General features: G+C 39.8%; 1 protein-coding gene across 1 annotated transcript in view; it reads left to right on the plus strand.

The window, feature by feature from the left end:
- Positions 1-220: 220 nt before the first annotated feature.
- LOC310725761 (uncharacterized protein) overlaps positions 221-15,339 on the plus strand; it is a 72,378-nt gene continuing 57,259 nt past the window's right edge. Inside the window, exon 1 of the mRNA XM_083540784.1 lies at positions 221-601. Within this exon, the coding sequence (XP_083396910.1) occupies positions 554-601 (48 nt within the window). The 5' untranslated portion in view covers positions 221-553. The remainder of the gene's footprint in view (positions 602-15,339) is intronic.

Below are 15,339 nucleotides of genomic sequence, written 5' to 3' on the forward strand. Positions count from 1 at the left end.
TTGGAACAAAGTCTATGAGTAGGAATGGTGTTATACAATATGACCACTAGGGCCAGCTCACTCTGTCTCTAGCTCCTATCTCCAGCATCTCTGCAGGACATGTTCCTTAGGAAAAGGAGGCCTGTCTTTTTAAGAGACGGGAGCGTGTGAATTCGGTGTCTCCGCCTCTATTGCTATGTGGGCGTGGTTATCCCTGGTTTCACCGCCCCCGATTGAGGAAGCCGGTGAGAGCAGTGCTGCGAGAGTGAGAAAGACTACACACGCATCTCACACACACACGCTCGAGCTTTTCCAGTCTGCCGCTGCCGTTCAGTCTGATGAACTTGCCTGATACCTGGACGAAATGTCAGAATTAGCTCGTCTTTTGGACTAAATGTCTTTTTGTTTTTCCACGCAGACACCCAGGCACTCATTTTAATCCAAATACAAGACTGAAACCTATCTTTCATTGATCTCGATCTCTAATATGTTGAGTGTTTTTTTTTTTTGCATTGTGACACATTGAAACAAAAGTGGATTTAATCGTGGCCGCGCTGTGTCCCATCGCTCCAAGATGCTCCTGGTCTCCCAGCGGCTAGATTCACCTCGCATGGACCCATTAGTAAGTGGATGAGTTTGCAATTGATGTAATTGTGCACCAGCTTTCTTGTGATGGGATGTGTTTGTATGGTGTGAACCGAGTAATGACAGATCGAGAAGGCTGATTCAAGAAATTGAAACTTCACCGTGCTGATGCGATTCACTTTGTCCTTACAGCCTGGGCTTTTAACACAACTGGATGTGAAATTAAAGTTTGTGGTGAAGGCGATCGTTTACCTTTTGTTGTCATATATATATATATATATATATATATATATATATATATATATATATATATATATATAAAAATTATTATTATTATTATTATTGGTTTTTTTTGTGTGTGTGTGTGTGTGTGTGTGTACACTAGATAAGGCTGGGACGGTGCATTAAAGATTAACCCGCGCCATCTCACGCACCTTCCGTGATAAGCTATTTAACACCCGGCGTGGAATCAAAGCCCCTCGGGTTCAGAGCCGCAGCGTTCTGATCCTTTGTAGGAGCTGTCATTTAGATGCCACACAATCAGACAATCAGAGAGACACCTGTGTTGTAGATCAGTAATGTAATGGACTTCGGCGGTTGATTGCGGGACTCTAAACCCTGGTTAAATAGAGGTGCGATCTGCTGGTGGGAATCAAACGTGGATTGGGGGTGGGGGGGTTTGGAGAAATATGAGGAATGGGCGCTCAGCGGGGACGCGCATGCGAACAAAAGCGCGCCCGCGCTCTGGGGTCAGTGCGAAAATCGGTTCACTATGAGCACCAACGCGAGCCTGGTACTGTCACAACTGGTAGCCAGAACCCTTACCAGGTTATGTGGATTGGGGAGAGATAAGAAGAAAGAGCCTGGAACAGGTTACAGCCACACGCCTCTAGGTTGTGTCCGGGATTATTAAACCAAGATATGCCAAATAAAATTTGATTTGATTTGAAAATGGGATTAAATCAATCAAAAACAAGCCTGTGCATCTCGATATGCCAGGCTATTTTACACACACACACAGACACACACACACACACACACAAAAGCTGCCGTTTAAATGGGTTAAACGTATGTGTGTGTAGAGAGAGAGAGAGAGAGAGAGAGAGAGAGAGAGAGACAGAAAGGGGGGGGGGGGGGGGATGAGGTGGAGGTGGGGGCTGCGTCTGTCGCTCAATAATATCAGCCAATTAACTAAAGAGGAATGCCGAGCGTCAGGAGCGTTGTAGGCCACGCCCCCTCTCGCATTGTTACTCCGACTTTTCTGTAGCGCGCCTCTGAGATCATTTGAGCTTCATGAACGGTGACAGCAGATCACAGAGTTTCCTCTTTAATCCAATGAATCTGTTCCCCCCAATCCTCCCCCCCCCCCCCCAACCACACACACTTTTGGAGTTTGTGCAACCAAAACAACTTCCAGCTTACTCGTCATTTTAGCACGTGGTGGTAGAAAAGACCGGACAGGATGTGACTACTGGAGATGAATGAAGTTTCACAAACGTTTTAACTAATTTTAAACTAACGTTTTGACTGAGTGGGAATGGGATCACGAGGGGTGTGTCATTGTGTGTGATTTTTAAACCAATCAACCTAATTTGTAATTTTTTTTTTAAATAGGCATGATAGTTAGATGTTTCAGTAGTAGCCTAAAGCTCGCGCTTTATTCATGTTCATGAATATTCAAAAGATCGATGACCCTTCACCACCCTGGTTTACGGTGTTTAATGAGCGATGGAGCGCTGTCCGGTCATTAAGCTCAGCACAGAGCACTGGAGTAGGCTGTGTACAAGCACTCTGCTCTGCCGCAAAGCCATGAAACCGACATCCGGTATAGCTTTTTTTCCTGTAACTATAATGTATCTGTGTATTGCCCCAGAAATATTCTTTCAAAGCGATGACTGTTTGCATGTCTCCTTTCTGATAAAAAAAAAAAAAAAAAAACGCTTGCAGCGGTTATTGAAGGGGAATTCCAGTTTTTTTCTTTTTTTCCCCCCAAAATGGAAGAATAATTGCTTTGTCAGAAAGTCAACAGTCATACATATTTTCTTTAAGAAGAACGAGTTTGCTGTGTTTGTGAAAGCAACCCTGGGCAACACTGTCTACAATACACATATATCAAAAGTTGATTTTGTGTGTGTGTGTGTGTGTGTTTAAAATGGGGTGCTTTTTATTTGTCACATGTACATTATAGCTCAATGAAATTCTTTTTAAACATCCCACATATCAGCTTGCAGGATCAGCCATGATACAGCACCCCTGGAGCACAGAGGGTTAAGGGCCTTACTCAAGGGCCCAATAGTGGTCGCAATACTGTTGCTTGAACTCCTGACCTAATGATGAATAACCCAGAGCCTTAACCCAAGATACTGCACCAAGATGCACTGCAGCCGTCTTGTGTTTAACAATGTTAAAATTGGTTACACCGCCAATTACCGACAATCTCTACATCACTCAGTGATTTCAGTGTATTAATAAGCATTCTGCATAATAACCATCTGTTCTGTTGGGGCATGAGACTAAAGCCTGTGGAAGCACATTTTAAAGCACACTTTGGCTCATGGCTGATAGCTATCACTAAATAGAGCTGCTCTCTGTCCTGAAATCAGTAAAAACATATCGTGTTATCTTTGAAAGTTATGATCAAAATTGTTAACAAAACCAAAAGGGCTTGAAGGCACTAATCATATTCATTGTGTGCTCTAGTCGGTAAAAAAAAAAAAATAGTCCTATTACATCTGTAATTAAAAAAGGGAAAAGTTAATAATACTAATTAAACTCAGTCACCACCAGCTGCTAACAGTCTTTGAGGCACGAGTCAATGTACTCATGGCTACTCTATTTTTTGTTAAAGCTCTCTGCGGATTAAGGAAGAGCTTGGAGCCTTCAAACATGCTGTAAGCAATTTTAGAGCATGTTGCTTAAAATATTTTCACATCCTATCATGAAAAGAGATCTCTTGTCTTCTGTGAAAGCTACTAATAATTCAACACAATCTGGTTATATTAACAAATCTATTAAATTGTCCAGTATAATTTATGGTATAGTTGACAATTGCTTAGATTTTTACAAACCACCTTTGATAAAGTTTTGGCTGGAGGGTCTGGGATTTAAGTGTTATAAGGCTTATATAATGACTAAGCCTGGAATAAGTTAAAATTAAGAACTACATCACTTACATCTCAAATGGCTGGTTACCTTCACTGCCAACTTTTCCATGCATGACTTTATCTGATTATCTTTCAGTTAAAAGTTATTTAAAAAGTAAAGTTTGCCAAAAAGTTTGCATATTAATCGTCATCATAGTATCCAACCATTTTAAGTAACTTTTATAAAGCTAGAATTATGTTGCGATCGCCAGAGGCAGCCAGTTTTTAAAAAAGCAGTGATCAGAAATGGTTTTCAACGCAGGAGGCAACATCTGTGTGTAAAATCTCATAGATTAAGTGCTAAATTAATCAGGCTGCAAACAGCAGGTATTTTGGGCTAGGATTTTTTAAAGAGAAAAAAAAAACAGCACTTCAGACAGAAGCTTAAATCATCGCCAAGGAAAAGGAAGCAATTACACCTGCTCTTCAGTTTAACAAAATGTATGAAAGGGCTTGGAGCTGAAGGATGTGTGGTGCAGGTAAAACATTATAGTGGGGTTGCTATAAATTAATTAACCTTTTGGGCTGATCTAAGCTTTGCTGTGGTTTCTGAGAGTTGGAGATGCCCGTTTTCTACCTTGCATTAATGTTTAATTATTTGGCAAGCACTTTTATATACCTACAAAAGCGTGCAAACCCATGAAAGCCAGCAAATTAAGGAAGGTAATGATTCATAATTGGAGAGACTAGAAAGCTAGCTCATAGAAGTAAATAATAAAAAGTTGATTGCACTTGCAAGGCAGACGAGACACCACATAATTAACTTATTATTGTTGCTGTTGTCATTATTATTATTACTATTAGTGCTGGCATGGGTTTAATCCAGAGCGCCTTCAATCTTATGCATTTGAGGTGTTAACGTGGGTTTTGTCTGAGTTCTTTAATTTACTGCTACAGTTAAAAAAAAAAACGTGATTTGTTGGTGTGAATAAGTGTGTGATTTAAGAAAAAGAGGATGAAGCCTTTATTTGTCATGTAAATGTCAAATTTATGTCACTACAGCACAGTAAAATTCTTTACTTCACATATCCCAATTTGTTAGGACGTTCCAGGTGCCCCTTGGGGCAGATAGGGTTAAGGGCCTTAAGTGTGTGTGTGTGTGTGTGTGTGTGTGTGTGTGCGTGTGTGCGTGTGTGCGTGTGTGCGTGTGTGCGTGTGTGCGTGTGTGCGTGTGTGTGTGTGTGTGTGGTGCCTTGTGCTGGAGTAACAGCCTTGCACCCAGTGTTCCCAGGATAGGCTACGGATCCACTCTGACCCTATGATAAAGTGGTTACTGAAGATGATAAATGATTTATTAAGGAGGCCTAAGGTTCCTAAGGTGCAGATGCATCCTACCATTATTCTACCTTTTCTTCTTTCTATTCTTCATCCTAAAACTTCTCCAGACTTTAGATCTGTCTGGTAAAAATTTTGCTAAAAACATTCTTACTAAATTAGCTAAAATTTGAACTAAGTGCCAATGATCCACTACCACGATCATGTTCCATATTGTGTGTGTATGGTCATAACCTTTGGGTCAAGATGCCAATGACATGTATTAGTTAACTTATCTGCCATATTGGATTATTGTAAAAAACTGGATTTTGTGCAAGAAATCGTCATCTTTCAAGTAAGCCTCACAGAGGATATCAAAAGAAGTATGAGTAGATGCATGAAATGAAGCAGTGTCTCGGGAATGACCTTCAGGACCTTCGATCATCAGGATCGTAAAGCTATGTAAACAAGTTCGGTGACAGTGCCACCTACTGTTTAATAACCTAAAAATGCTTACTTCCAACTGCAGTTTTCGCACATTTCACAAATCTTGTCTACCCTGTCTGTGTTTCATCATACAGACAAAATTACATGTACATTTATGGCATTTGGCGGACATCCTTATCACGATGATACTTACATTTATCTCATGTATACACCTGAACAGCATGTAAGGGCCTTGCTCAGGGGCCCAACTTTTGATGTGACTGGAATTAAAACTCACAAGCTTTAGATCTTTAACCACTAAGTTACCACCTCCCCTACTTATTCCACTATTGTCTGTGGTCAGATTATAAAATGTATAAACTATAAATCCCTCTTGAATCCCTTTGAGGGAAGTCATAGCAGTACTTTTTTGTGATACGCTTGAGCAGTACTTGAATGTGTGGGTCACACAGAGTGTGTGCTTGAGCCCTAAAAAAAAGAATGTTTGCAACTTGTACTACTACTACTACCACTACTACTTATACTAATAATTATTATGATTCTTATTATTATTATTATTATTATTATTATTATTATTATTATTATTATTATTATTATTAGTTCAAGTTATCAAAAGCCAGTTAGAATAGAGTTTGAAAGTTTGAATAAACACAATGTAGAGTCTGTTTTCTGTTGAACTACACCCTCGGTGAGTTTTTCTTTTTCTCCCTGCACCGGATCTTTCTGCTCATGTCGATTTGAACTGATCTCCGGCCAAATGAGTCGCGAGCGCTTTGAAGTCGCAGATGAAGTGGTGGAGGGAAAAACACGCGCTGGACTTGTCGGCGGTGAGGCGCTCAGATCCCTTTTCGAGCTCTGTGCCACCGGCAGCACAACCGCCACCGTAACGGGAGAGCGGCCCGACTAAACGCCGACTAATGCGCGTGCACTTTGGATCCACCTCAAAGTTGCGTTCGGAATTCGAAAACATCGCACCAAAAAAAAAACAGACAAAAAACAAAATACTTTGGTCTCGCCGGCGGTCTTCGAGCATGAGATCAGCGCGAGGTTAGGAATGCGACGCTTTGCTTTCAAAGAAGCCGCCAAGAAACCCGAATCAAACGGCGGCACCATCTTCAAAGCCCTGAGCATCAGAAACTCAAACCAGCTCGCGCTCCTACCTCCGTCCTCCAGTTTAACACTGTCAGCCTGAGTGACGGCTTTGAGACAATGGCTTTGAGAAATGATGGTACTTTGAGGTGATACAACGTCTTATAGTCATTTTGCACAAGCCAGCCAGGAAAATTATACTTAGTTTGAATTTTTTTTGCTTTTTTAACCTTCTCATGGTCTATTTCCTGTTTAGTATTTCATATTCAGGCTACGTATTCAAGCATGTTCATATTTAAGCATGTAGTCTAATGGTCCACATTGTGTTCCAGGTCTCGACTGACCTCTAATTATGATTATGTACCTCTTTCAAGGTGCTACGCATCCAGACCTTCAATATCTGTCTATCTATCTATTTTTATTCACCATAAGAGTGAATTATTGGATTTCATGTCAATGAAACTCTCTTTGTTAGATGGGAGCGGACATACCGAGAAGGAGCTCACCTACATATAGAGCTCTTGAACCCAATGGAATAATAATCGAATGTTTTGACAACAGCAGTTAAATTTTGAAAGTCTAGTGTTGAAAATTTTGAAAGTCTTTCACCTCATCCAGCCGGAAAAGCAATTTGCTTTCACTTCTGTCCAAAATGTTTCCTTGTGTCTCTGGAATTTTTTTTCTTCTCTTATACTGAAGTAGACTGCAAGGACTTCCTGGTTTTAACATATATGTAAAAACAGTAATCTTCCAAAGAAAAGCCAACATGATCGTGTGTGATAAAATGGCTGTCTGAGACATTACACTCTATTACATAAGGCATTGAACACTTTTGAATGCAGGAAGAGAAAGACTCATCAGCAAAGGGGGTTTTGTGTAGACTAGAAAGAAGTAGTTCAGTCTTCAGATTAAAAGAGACGAAAGGGAAATAGGGGAGTGAAAAGGAAAAGAAAATAGCTGTTAGCCTATGGAGTTAGATGCTCATGTTTTCCTGTTATCATACTGGATTGCGGACCCAACTTTCCATCAGAGAAGACGCATGTACGAGTGAGTAAGGGGGAAAGAGAGATGGAGAGAACATATGAGCATGAAAAAAGAAAGAGACTCAGAGTGAGTGGATGTGCGTCAGTGTGACTATCAGGCAACCCTCACCAGGAAATAACAGTGTTGCCTAGGGATGAAAAACAAACAGGAGTCACATACCAAATCTAAGATTGTGTGTTTTCCTTTCCTGACTTTGACTTTGCCCAAAAACCCGGGAACCAAAAAGAGCGGTGTCTAAACCAAAACCCACCCTCGCTGACTCTAAGCTGAACCCAACTTCAATGCTGACTCGGATACAGACCTGCCCCCTTACTACTGACTCTCAGCATGCATTCAGTCTTGTCGCTAGCTGCTCAGGAGGTATCTTATCAGCTCGAAAAGCTTGCTTTAGATAAGTAGGAGAGAAGGGAAAACAAAGATAGCACAGCGAACAGCCTTGTATCTCTGTTTCATCAATCTGTTCACATGAAACCTGGTACTTTTCTTCTGGGGAAGAAAAATGGAGGAAATAACACTGGCTTCATCTATTTTGTGCATCCACCTGTATCAACTCACATTGAAGAATGGCAGGCTGTTTTTTTTTTTTTTTCTTGCTTTCCTTTTTTTTTTTACCTAATATAAAGTGGTATCACAGAAGCACAGTGTGATTAGATGTGGATTAGATATGATGAGATTAGTTTGGAGAGAGTATCAGAACAGGAATTATTCCTTTGTTGCTGATCTTTAGTCTCCAATCATCCATCGACTACAGAGCGCCATATGAGTCGAACATCTGCTGTGCCTTATTGCCTAAAGGAACATTCTACATCAGAAACATCACCCACATATTAATTTCACAGATTCATTTAATTCCAGTGGAAGGTGTAATCCACTGGATCTTTAGGCAGTCTGAATGTGATCCATAATTTCTCTTATCTAATGATTAAAAAATTCTTATAAAGTCAAGTCTCAGATTTGATATAAAGTCGGTTATCATATCATGTTATCTCCTAGATCTTTGCATGTGTTTTCGAGACTGCACACAGGAAGCCAGTCTTAATTTACAGTTTCTCTATCAGAACGATTCTGACTCTCCTCAAGTGCCAGTTTACATTTGGATTTTAAGCAGCTGCGAATATAATGTTGGCATACAATGTTTAATGTTCATTCGTCCAGTCTGAAAAGAGTGAACTGTCCTAGAAGTTCTTAACAGTTACTAACAGGCATTTATCTGAAGCAGTATTCCTGAGCTAGAATGTCAAAATCGAGTTCTACTGGCAAGACTGTAGAAGGGCATTGCCGTTTGCCCTATGTAGTTTATACTGTCTAATGAAAGAATGCTGCCTTGATATTTAGCCAAATGAGTTTTTGTTACATGGATCTGAATGCAAAATCTTGAGAAAGGATGAAAAAAACATGGCACATTCATGCTTTCTACTTTCACACAGGGGTTTATGTGATATGAACATAATGTGTTGTTGCTAATCGTTGTTCACTGTTGCTGTATAACTCGTGAAATACGTGTAACCTTCGTACTGTGGTAAAACCATCAGTCATCAAGTAAACCCTTTTACAATTTGGGTCACATGCTGGGGCTGAATCTCTCCCGCCCCTCATCCCACCCCTTTTTCCATCCTTTTCTCTCTCCTCCTCAATAAAGATGTGTTGCATCATTGTCATGCAACATGTACTGCAGACCTTTGTTGTGATTTCCACCTTGCATCATCATACACGCACACACGCACACACACACACACACACACACATACAGGCGAATTGGGTGGCAAGACGCTAGGTAGCACAGAACTTTGTGTAATTTTGCACTGGGTGAGAGGGAGACAGATATTGTGATGAAATTGAGTGTAACCGAGGGGAAAGGGATACAGAATGGCTTTCCTCTATATATGTGTGTGTGTGTGTGTGTGTGTGTGTGTGTGTGTGTGTGTGTGTGTGTGTGTCTGTGTGTGTGTGTGTGTGTGTGTGTGTGTGTGTGTGTAAGAGAGAGGGAAAGAGACCCATAGATATACATGTATATTTCTTCTATATATTTATCATTAAGAACAATGGTTTGTGGCCCTTGCGAAGCAAACAGAACCTAATCTCTATTGTTTACAATTTATTTCCAAAATCAAGAATTCCAACCAGTAGTTCTGAAGCCAGACAGCCCACAACATTAGCAAGAGGAAAATAAGTTTTATTCAAGCTAGATATATATATTTTTATATTCGCGAAGCAATTTCTCAGCGTGAGGCAAGAGATGTGAGGAACAATGAGCAGGGTGAACATGAGAACTGCGAGAAACTAAAAGCTAAGAGGATTCGAGGAAGTTACAAAGGTCATACATGCAAGCTATTTGATAAAATGTACTATATTACATTCACAAAGGGAAACGAACAGATATTTCAGACATTTTGTTTCTTTTATAACTGCTAACATATACCATATTTTTTTAACAAAGTAACATTTGTGAAACCAAAAAGATGCTTTTTCTATATATTATTATAGAAGCTTGTCAACTTTTTTTGCAATTAACTGTAGCTAAACAGCTACAAATTATGGCTTACTTCTCTGGTAGTTCATTTCAGGCTTTTCTTTTTTTTACTGTGCTTTTTCTATATATATTTCGACTTTTGGGATTCTTATTCCATGATCTTATTAACCAGTATCAGGATGTAAATTTCTTGATAAAGACTTAAACACTTCTATAAGTCACTCTGGATAAGAAAATCTGGCAAATGCCATAAAAATAAATGTAGCATTTTTAATTCTTTGACCATCAATTTAACTAATCCAGTAAACTTAAACCATTTTCTGCTGCACCAACATCAGAAGCTTTAAAGTCAGGTCTGAGTTTAGTTCCATAAACACCTTTCTGTTAGATGATCTTGCTGGACAGTGAATTCTTCTAAAGCACCCAAAATCACATAGCCTCACACACACACATACATACACACAGACAACTCTACTTTCATCTGTGGTCCAAAGTAGCATTACCCAGAATTCCTAGCCAACATAATGCACTGATTCCCAGAAGCAGCTGTCGTGGTAAACCTTGGCAGCTTTTCGCAAGTTGTGATCTTTTTTCCCCCTCTTCTGCTTTCTGAGTGATACAAATGGAATTGAATGTAAATTATTCATTAGCAGAAATGGTAGGGGAACGTGTTTATTTATTCATACACAAAGACAGACATTTTGTCTATAAGTTTATTTCGTTGCAGAAGAAAAAAAAAAGTAGAGTGTCTAATCTTGAATTTCTGTGTGAAATGTGAATGTGTGAGTGTGAAAAAGATCCATCTGCTAATGCTCTTGTATTAGGAGAAATTACAGATCTGCCTTTTTTTTCTTGTTGTCTTTGGTGACTGTGGTATTCTAGGTCATCTTCCACCTCCTAAGTTCCCTTGTGTCATCCATTAACTGCATGTGTGTGAATGTGTGTGTGTGTGTGTGTGTGTGTGTGTGTGTGTGTGTGTGTGTGTGTGTGTGTTTGTGGGTAAGGCACAAACTGCAAAATCAGACACCAACATTTATCATTTGTTTTGTACCTAAAGCCTCCCATGAAGTCTTCTTGTCTATCTGTTAACATTTTGTGCAGGATGCATGTGTAGCCATGTTTTACCCCAAACCTGACTCTGTTACACCAGACTGCACTTTATAGAGGTTTTTCCATTGAACTTTTCCATTGTTTCTCAATCACTCATCAGCTACACATGTGTGCAAATTTTCCTCTCTTTCCCAATTTTTTTTCTCCTCTTTCCCTTCCTTCCTTCCTTCCTCCCTTCCTTCCACCCACCCTGCTATTTTTTGCATATGATCCCTATCATTTATCCCTCATTCTCCCACTGTCTTGTTTATTCACACACTTACTCATGCTCTCAGTTATTTTGCTGCGTTCTTATTTTATTTATTTATTTTTACTTGTGGTTGCATGTGTTTGAGGTCATCTAGAGTATTGCTATGGTAATCATGTGCTTATTGGAACAGGGTGTCTGTTTGCACATCCATACTAACAGATTGTGGCACAGGGTTCTCTGAGTAATCCGATAGCGCCCTAATGTTGTGCTCGGTGTGCCATGGTTAGAGACTCTGGTTACAGTCGCACACACACGGCCTTCCTACATCCAATACCGTTTGCTGAGAACTGGCTATCTGACCCGTCAGGACCCCCAGGTCACTAGATGGGTGGAGTCGATGTAATTGCTATAACTGATTAATAGATGTTCAGCTCTAATAGCATTTTCATTTGGGCATCGACTCGGAGAGCGTCTCAGATAAATAACCGTAATTACTGACTCGTCCTGTTGCCGTGTTGCGCTGCATCGTTGGGTATCGCTGTAATTGGGTAAAAACATCTTTGTAATGTGACTGTTTCTGAGGCAAACACGTGGAATGAGCATACTGAAGTGCTCATACCAAATGAGACATTGTGGGAAATATTCACTGTTTCCTGTCTGGCTGTGGAGGTGTTCACAAATGAGAGTGCAATGTTCACAAATGGCTTTGACCATAGAAAATAAATAGGATAGCAGATGGAAACAAGTTTTTGTCTGAAGCAAGAAAACATATTTTGACTGCTAGAAGTCTGACTAGGCTGCTTAAAACTCACTGCTTCTTTCAGGTTGAACGGCTGTAATGTTTACACAGACTTAACTTCTTTCTGTTAAGCATGTACTCCTTAAAGCCTATAGAATTAGTGTACAGTCTTTACTGTTACACACCTACTTTAGTCTACTACTGCTGTTACTGGTTTCAGTTTATCTGTACTGTTTAAACATTTGCACACACTCCTGCAAAATGCCTGACACAGTTTGCACCCTCTGAGTCACCAAAGTCATTCTTCGCTATGTTTTACTTAAAACCCTTGTACAGCAGACTTGCAGCTTGTAGCTGTTGTAATGTTTTGTGCTTTGATGCTTAGGTTACTGGTTGGTGACTTTTTTATAGCTCAAACCACTGCTCACATAAAAACAAATAAATCTATTAGTTTTCCCATTGGGCAAAACCTCTACCCCATCTCTTGTTATGTATCAAGATAACTAGTGGCAACCAAAAATGTCAAAAATTCAGGAGTGTTATCATGTGCCATCTAAAGAAAATACAGAATAAGTAAATATACTATTGAGTCCCTAAATCCCTGAGATTGACTTCATAATGTTTTTTTATAACGAAATCAAATCAAATCAAATTTTATTCATCACATACACATACATACAGGGTACGACATGCAGTGAAATGCTTTATACGATGGCCCGGCATGAGGGGAATAGGATGGGGGAAAAGAAAAGAAGCAGATAAATAAAGTATAAAGTATAAAAAAAACTATATAAAATATAACAATATAAGATATAAAATATATATAAAGATATATGTATGTGAAACAAAGAGAAAAATGTATATACAAAAAAACAAAAAAAATTCTTATAGCAGTAGACAGTGAAACAGTAAACAATGTGTAACAAAGTGTAAACAATAGACAATTTCTGTGGTGGGTTGTCCATAAAGTGTCCGTGTGCGGTATGGTGTGGTGTAAGGGTCCGTAAGGGTCCGTGTGCGGTATGGTGTGGTGTAAAGTGTCCATAAAGTGTCCGTGTGCGGTATGGTGGGGTATAAAATAAATAAATATAAAGTGCACTGTGCTGTGCAAGTCCAGAGTTTAAAGTGTCGTGGTGCGAAAGGAGAGATATGTACAGAGAAGAGTGAATGATGATGGAGAGAGTGGGCCAGTTTCAGATCCTGGGTGTTTCCTGGTTTAAACACCGAATGGCTTGCGGGAAGAAGCTCCTCCTCATTCTCTCTGTGTTCGCTTTCAGGGAGTGGAAGCGTTTCCCTGAACGCAACAAAGAAAAGAGTCCATTGTTGGGATGGCTGAGGTCCTTCACAATCTTCCTGGCTCATGTCCTGCACTGCGTGCTGTAGATGTCCTGCAGGTCAGGGACCTCGGTGTGGATGGTACGTTCAGCTGAACGCACCACCCTCTGGAGGGCTCGCCTGTCCTGCATAGTGCTGTTCCCAAAACAGGAAGTGATGCTACCTGTCAGAATGCTCTCAATGGTGCAGGTGTAGAAAGTCTTAAGCACCTGAGAGGGTAGTTTAAAGTCTCTTAAGCGTCTCAGATGGTACAGACGCTGCCGGGCCTTCTTCACCAGGGTGTTGGTGTTACAGGACCAAGACAGATCCTGTGTGATGTGAACACCACATCACACAGGATCACAGGATAACCATCATTTATATTGTATTTTTCTAATGAATCAAGTTTGTGCCTTTGACCAAAAGCTGTGCTGTTTTCTCGATACATGTGAACATGATGTGACTGTGTTTTGTTGGCACTTGAACTAAACATTACATACATGTGTAATTGTATTTTGCTCACCTATAGACACACCTTTGTGTTTCTGATATAAAAAAAAAAAAAATGCTAAGTAAAATCATAAGTGTAGTAAAAAAAAAATCCTACGAGCAGAAAAGGACGTTGTCAGTTAATGTGTGTCATACAGCAGGTGGTGAGATTCTGCCGTCACAGTGCCAAGGCGCTTTGCACTAGCAAGAAGTATATGAACCAATCAGCATGAAATGTTTAAACAGATATATCAAATGATGGTGTTTTCTTTCATAAAAGTCAATAGGAAGTACAATTTATCTTTCAATGATGGATGAGTGACATTAAAATAATACACTTGTTACCATTATATCAACAGCCACTGGGCAACTGTGAATGAAAAACCGCTAGCCTGGATACACAGTCTGCTTTCCCAGGTGGCCAAGATGGTAATTTGTTCACCTCTGGATGGAGACAGTTCTCGGGCAATTCTTCTCTTTTTGTCAAGCAAGCTTTGATAACACAACAGACAAATCAGCCAATTAGAGCTAATATAGAAACACACAGAGGCTATTTAGTGAATACAAAACATTCACTGCAACCGAATTAAGCTACAGTTAAAAAAGCATTGTGCTGACCAGATATCTCCACATTAGGATAATTGCAGCTCTTTTTTCTTTTTTTTCCCCTTTTTTTTTTTTTTTTTTTTTTTGCTGCACTGTTTTATTTTTAGAGAACATGGGAATGGAGAGAGCTGAATGCTAATTTTGGCAAAGATATATGCTTAAGTGCATGCCACTGATACAGTCCTCATGGTGCGCTGGAAACAAAGAGACAGGCACAATGTGTTTGTGTGGTTTTTCTGGAAGAAAAGGATGTCTGCTTTAGAAAGAAAAAGAGAGTGAGAGGGAGAGAAATAAGGTTTAATCATTTATAAGGCAGTCACACACATCTGTATCTGCACTCCTTTCTGCTGCATTCTTAAGCTGTTACTGGAATATTGAAGCATTTGTTTTCGGAGGCACTCTATGAAACCTCCAGCATTCATCACTATGTAGCTCATAGTTGGACTGGTACAATAACTGTAAAATTTCACTCTGAGGGAAAATATGCCTGTCTGTGTGTGTGCTGATGTGCAGGTGGCAAATAGAGAGGCACTTTGCTACAGGCTAAGTATTTTTACCTTTAGACTCAGGAGTCCTACAAACTGCTGATGATGTAATTGAGGACGGGGTCATTAGGTAACGCCAAGCTTGCCAATGCCCTGGTGTACGTTTCCACTGGATTATATCCACATAGCATCACGGTTTTCAGATTTTTTATGTTTAGAGAAGTCGATATGATAATGCACCTCAGCATTTTAGAGTGGATTTTCAAAGGATAAATGTGTACAAATTGTGAATACCACAGCTTAACGGTTATTGCACGACTATAGCATTTTGTTTAGAAAGCTGACAGTGCTAACAATGAAATTAGTCTCATTTAGCTAATGACATGCTTTTTTTT

Source organism: Silurus aristotelis (genome assembly GCF_946808225.1).
Source record: "Silurus aristotelis genome assembly, chromosome: 5".
Classification (NCBI taxonomy): domain Eukaryota; kingdom Metazoa; phylum Chordata; class Actinopteri; order Siluriformes; family Siluridae; genus Silurus; species Silurus aristotelis.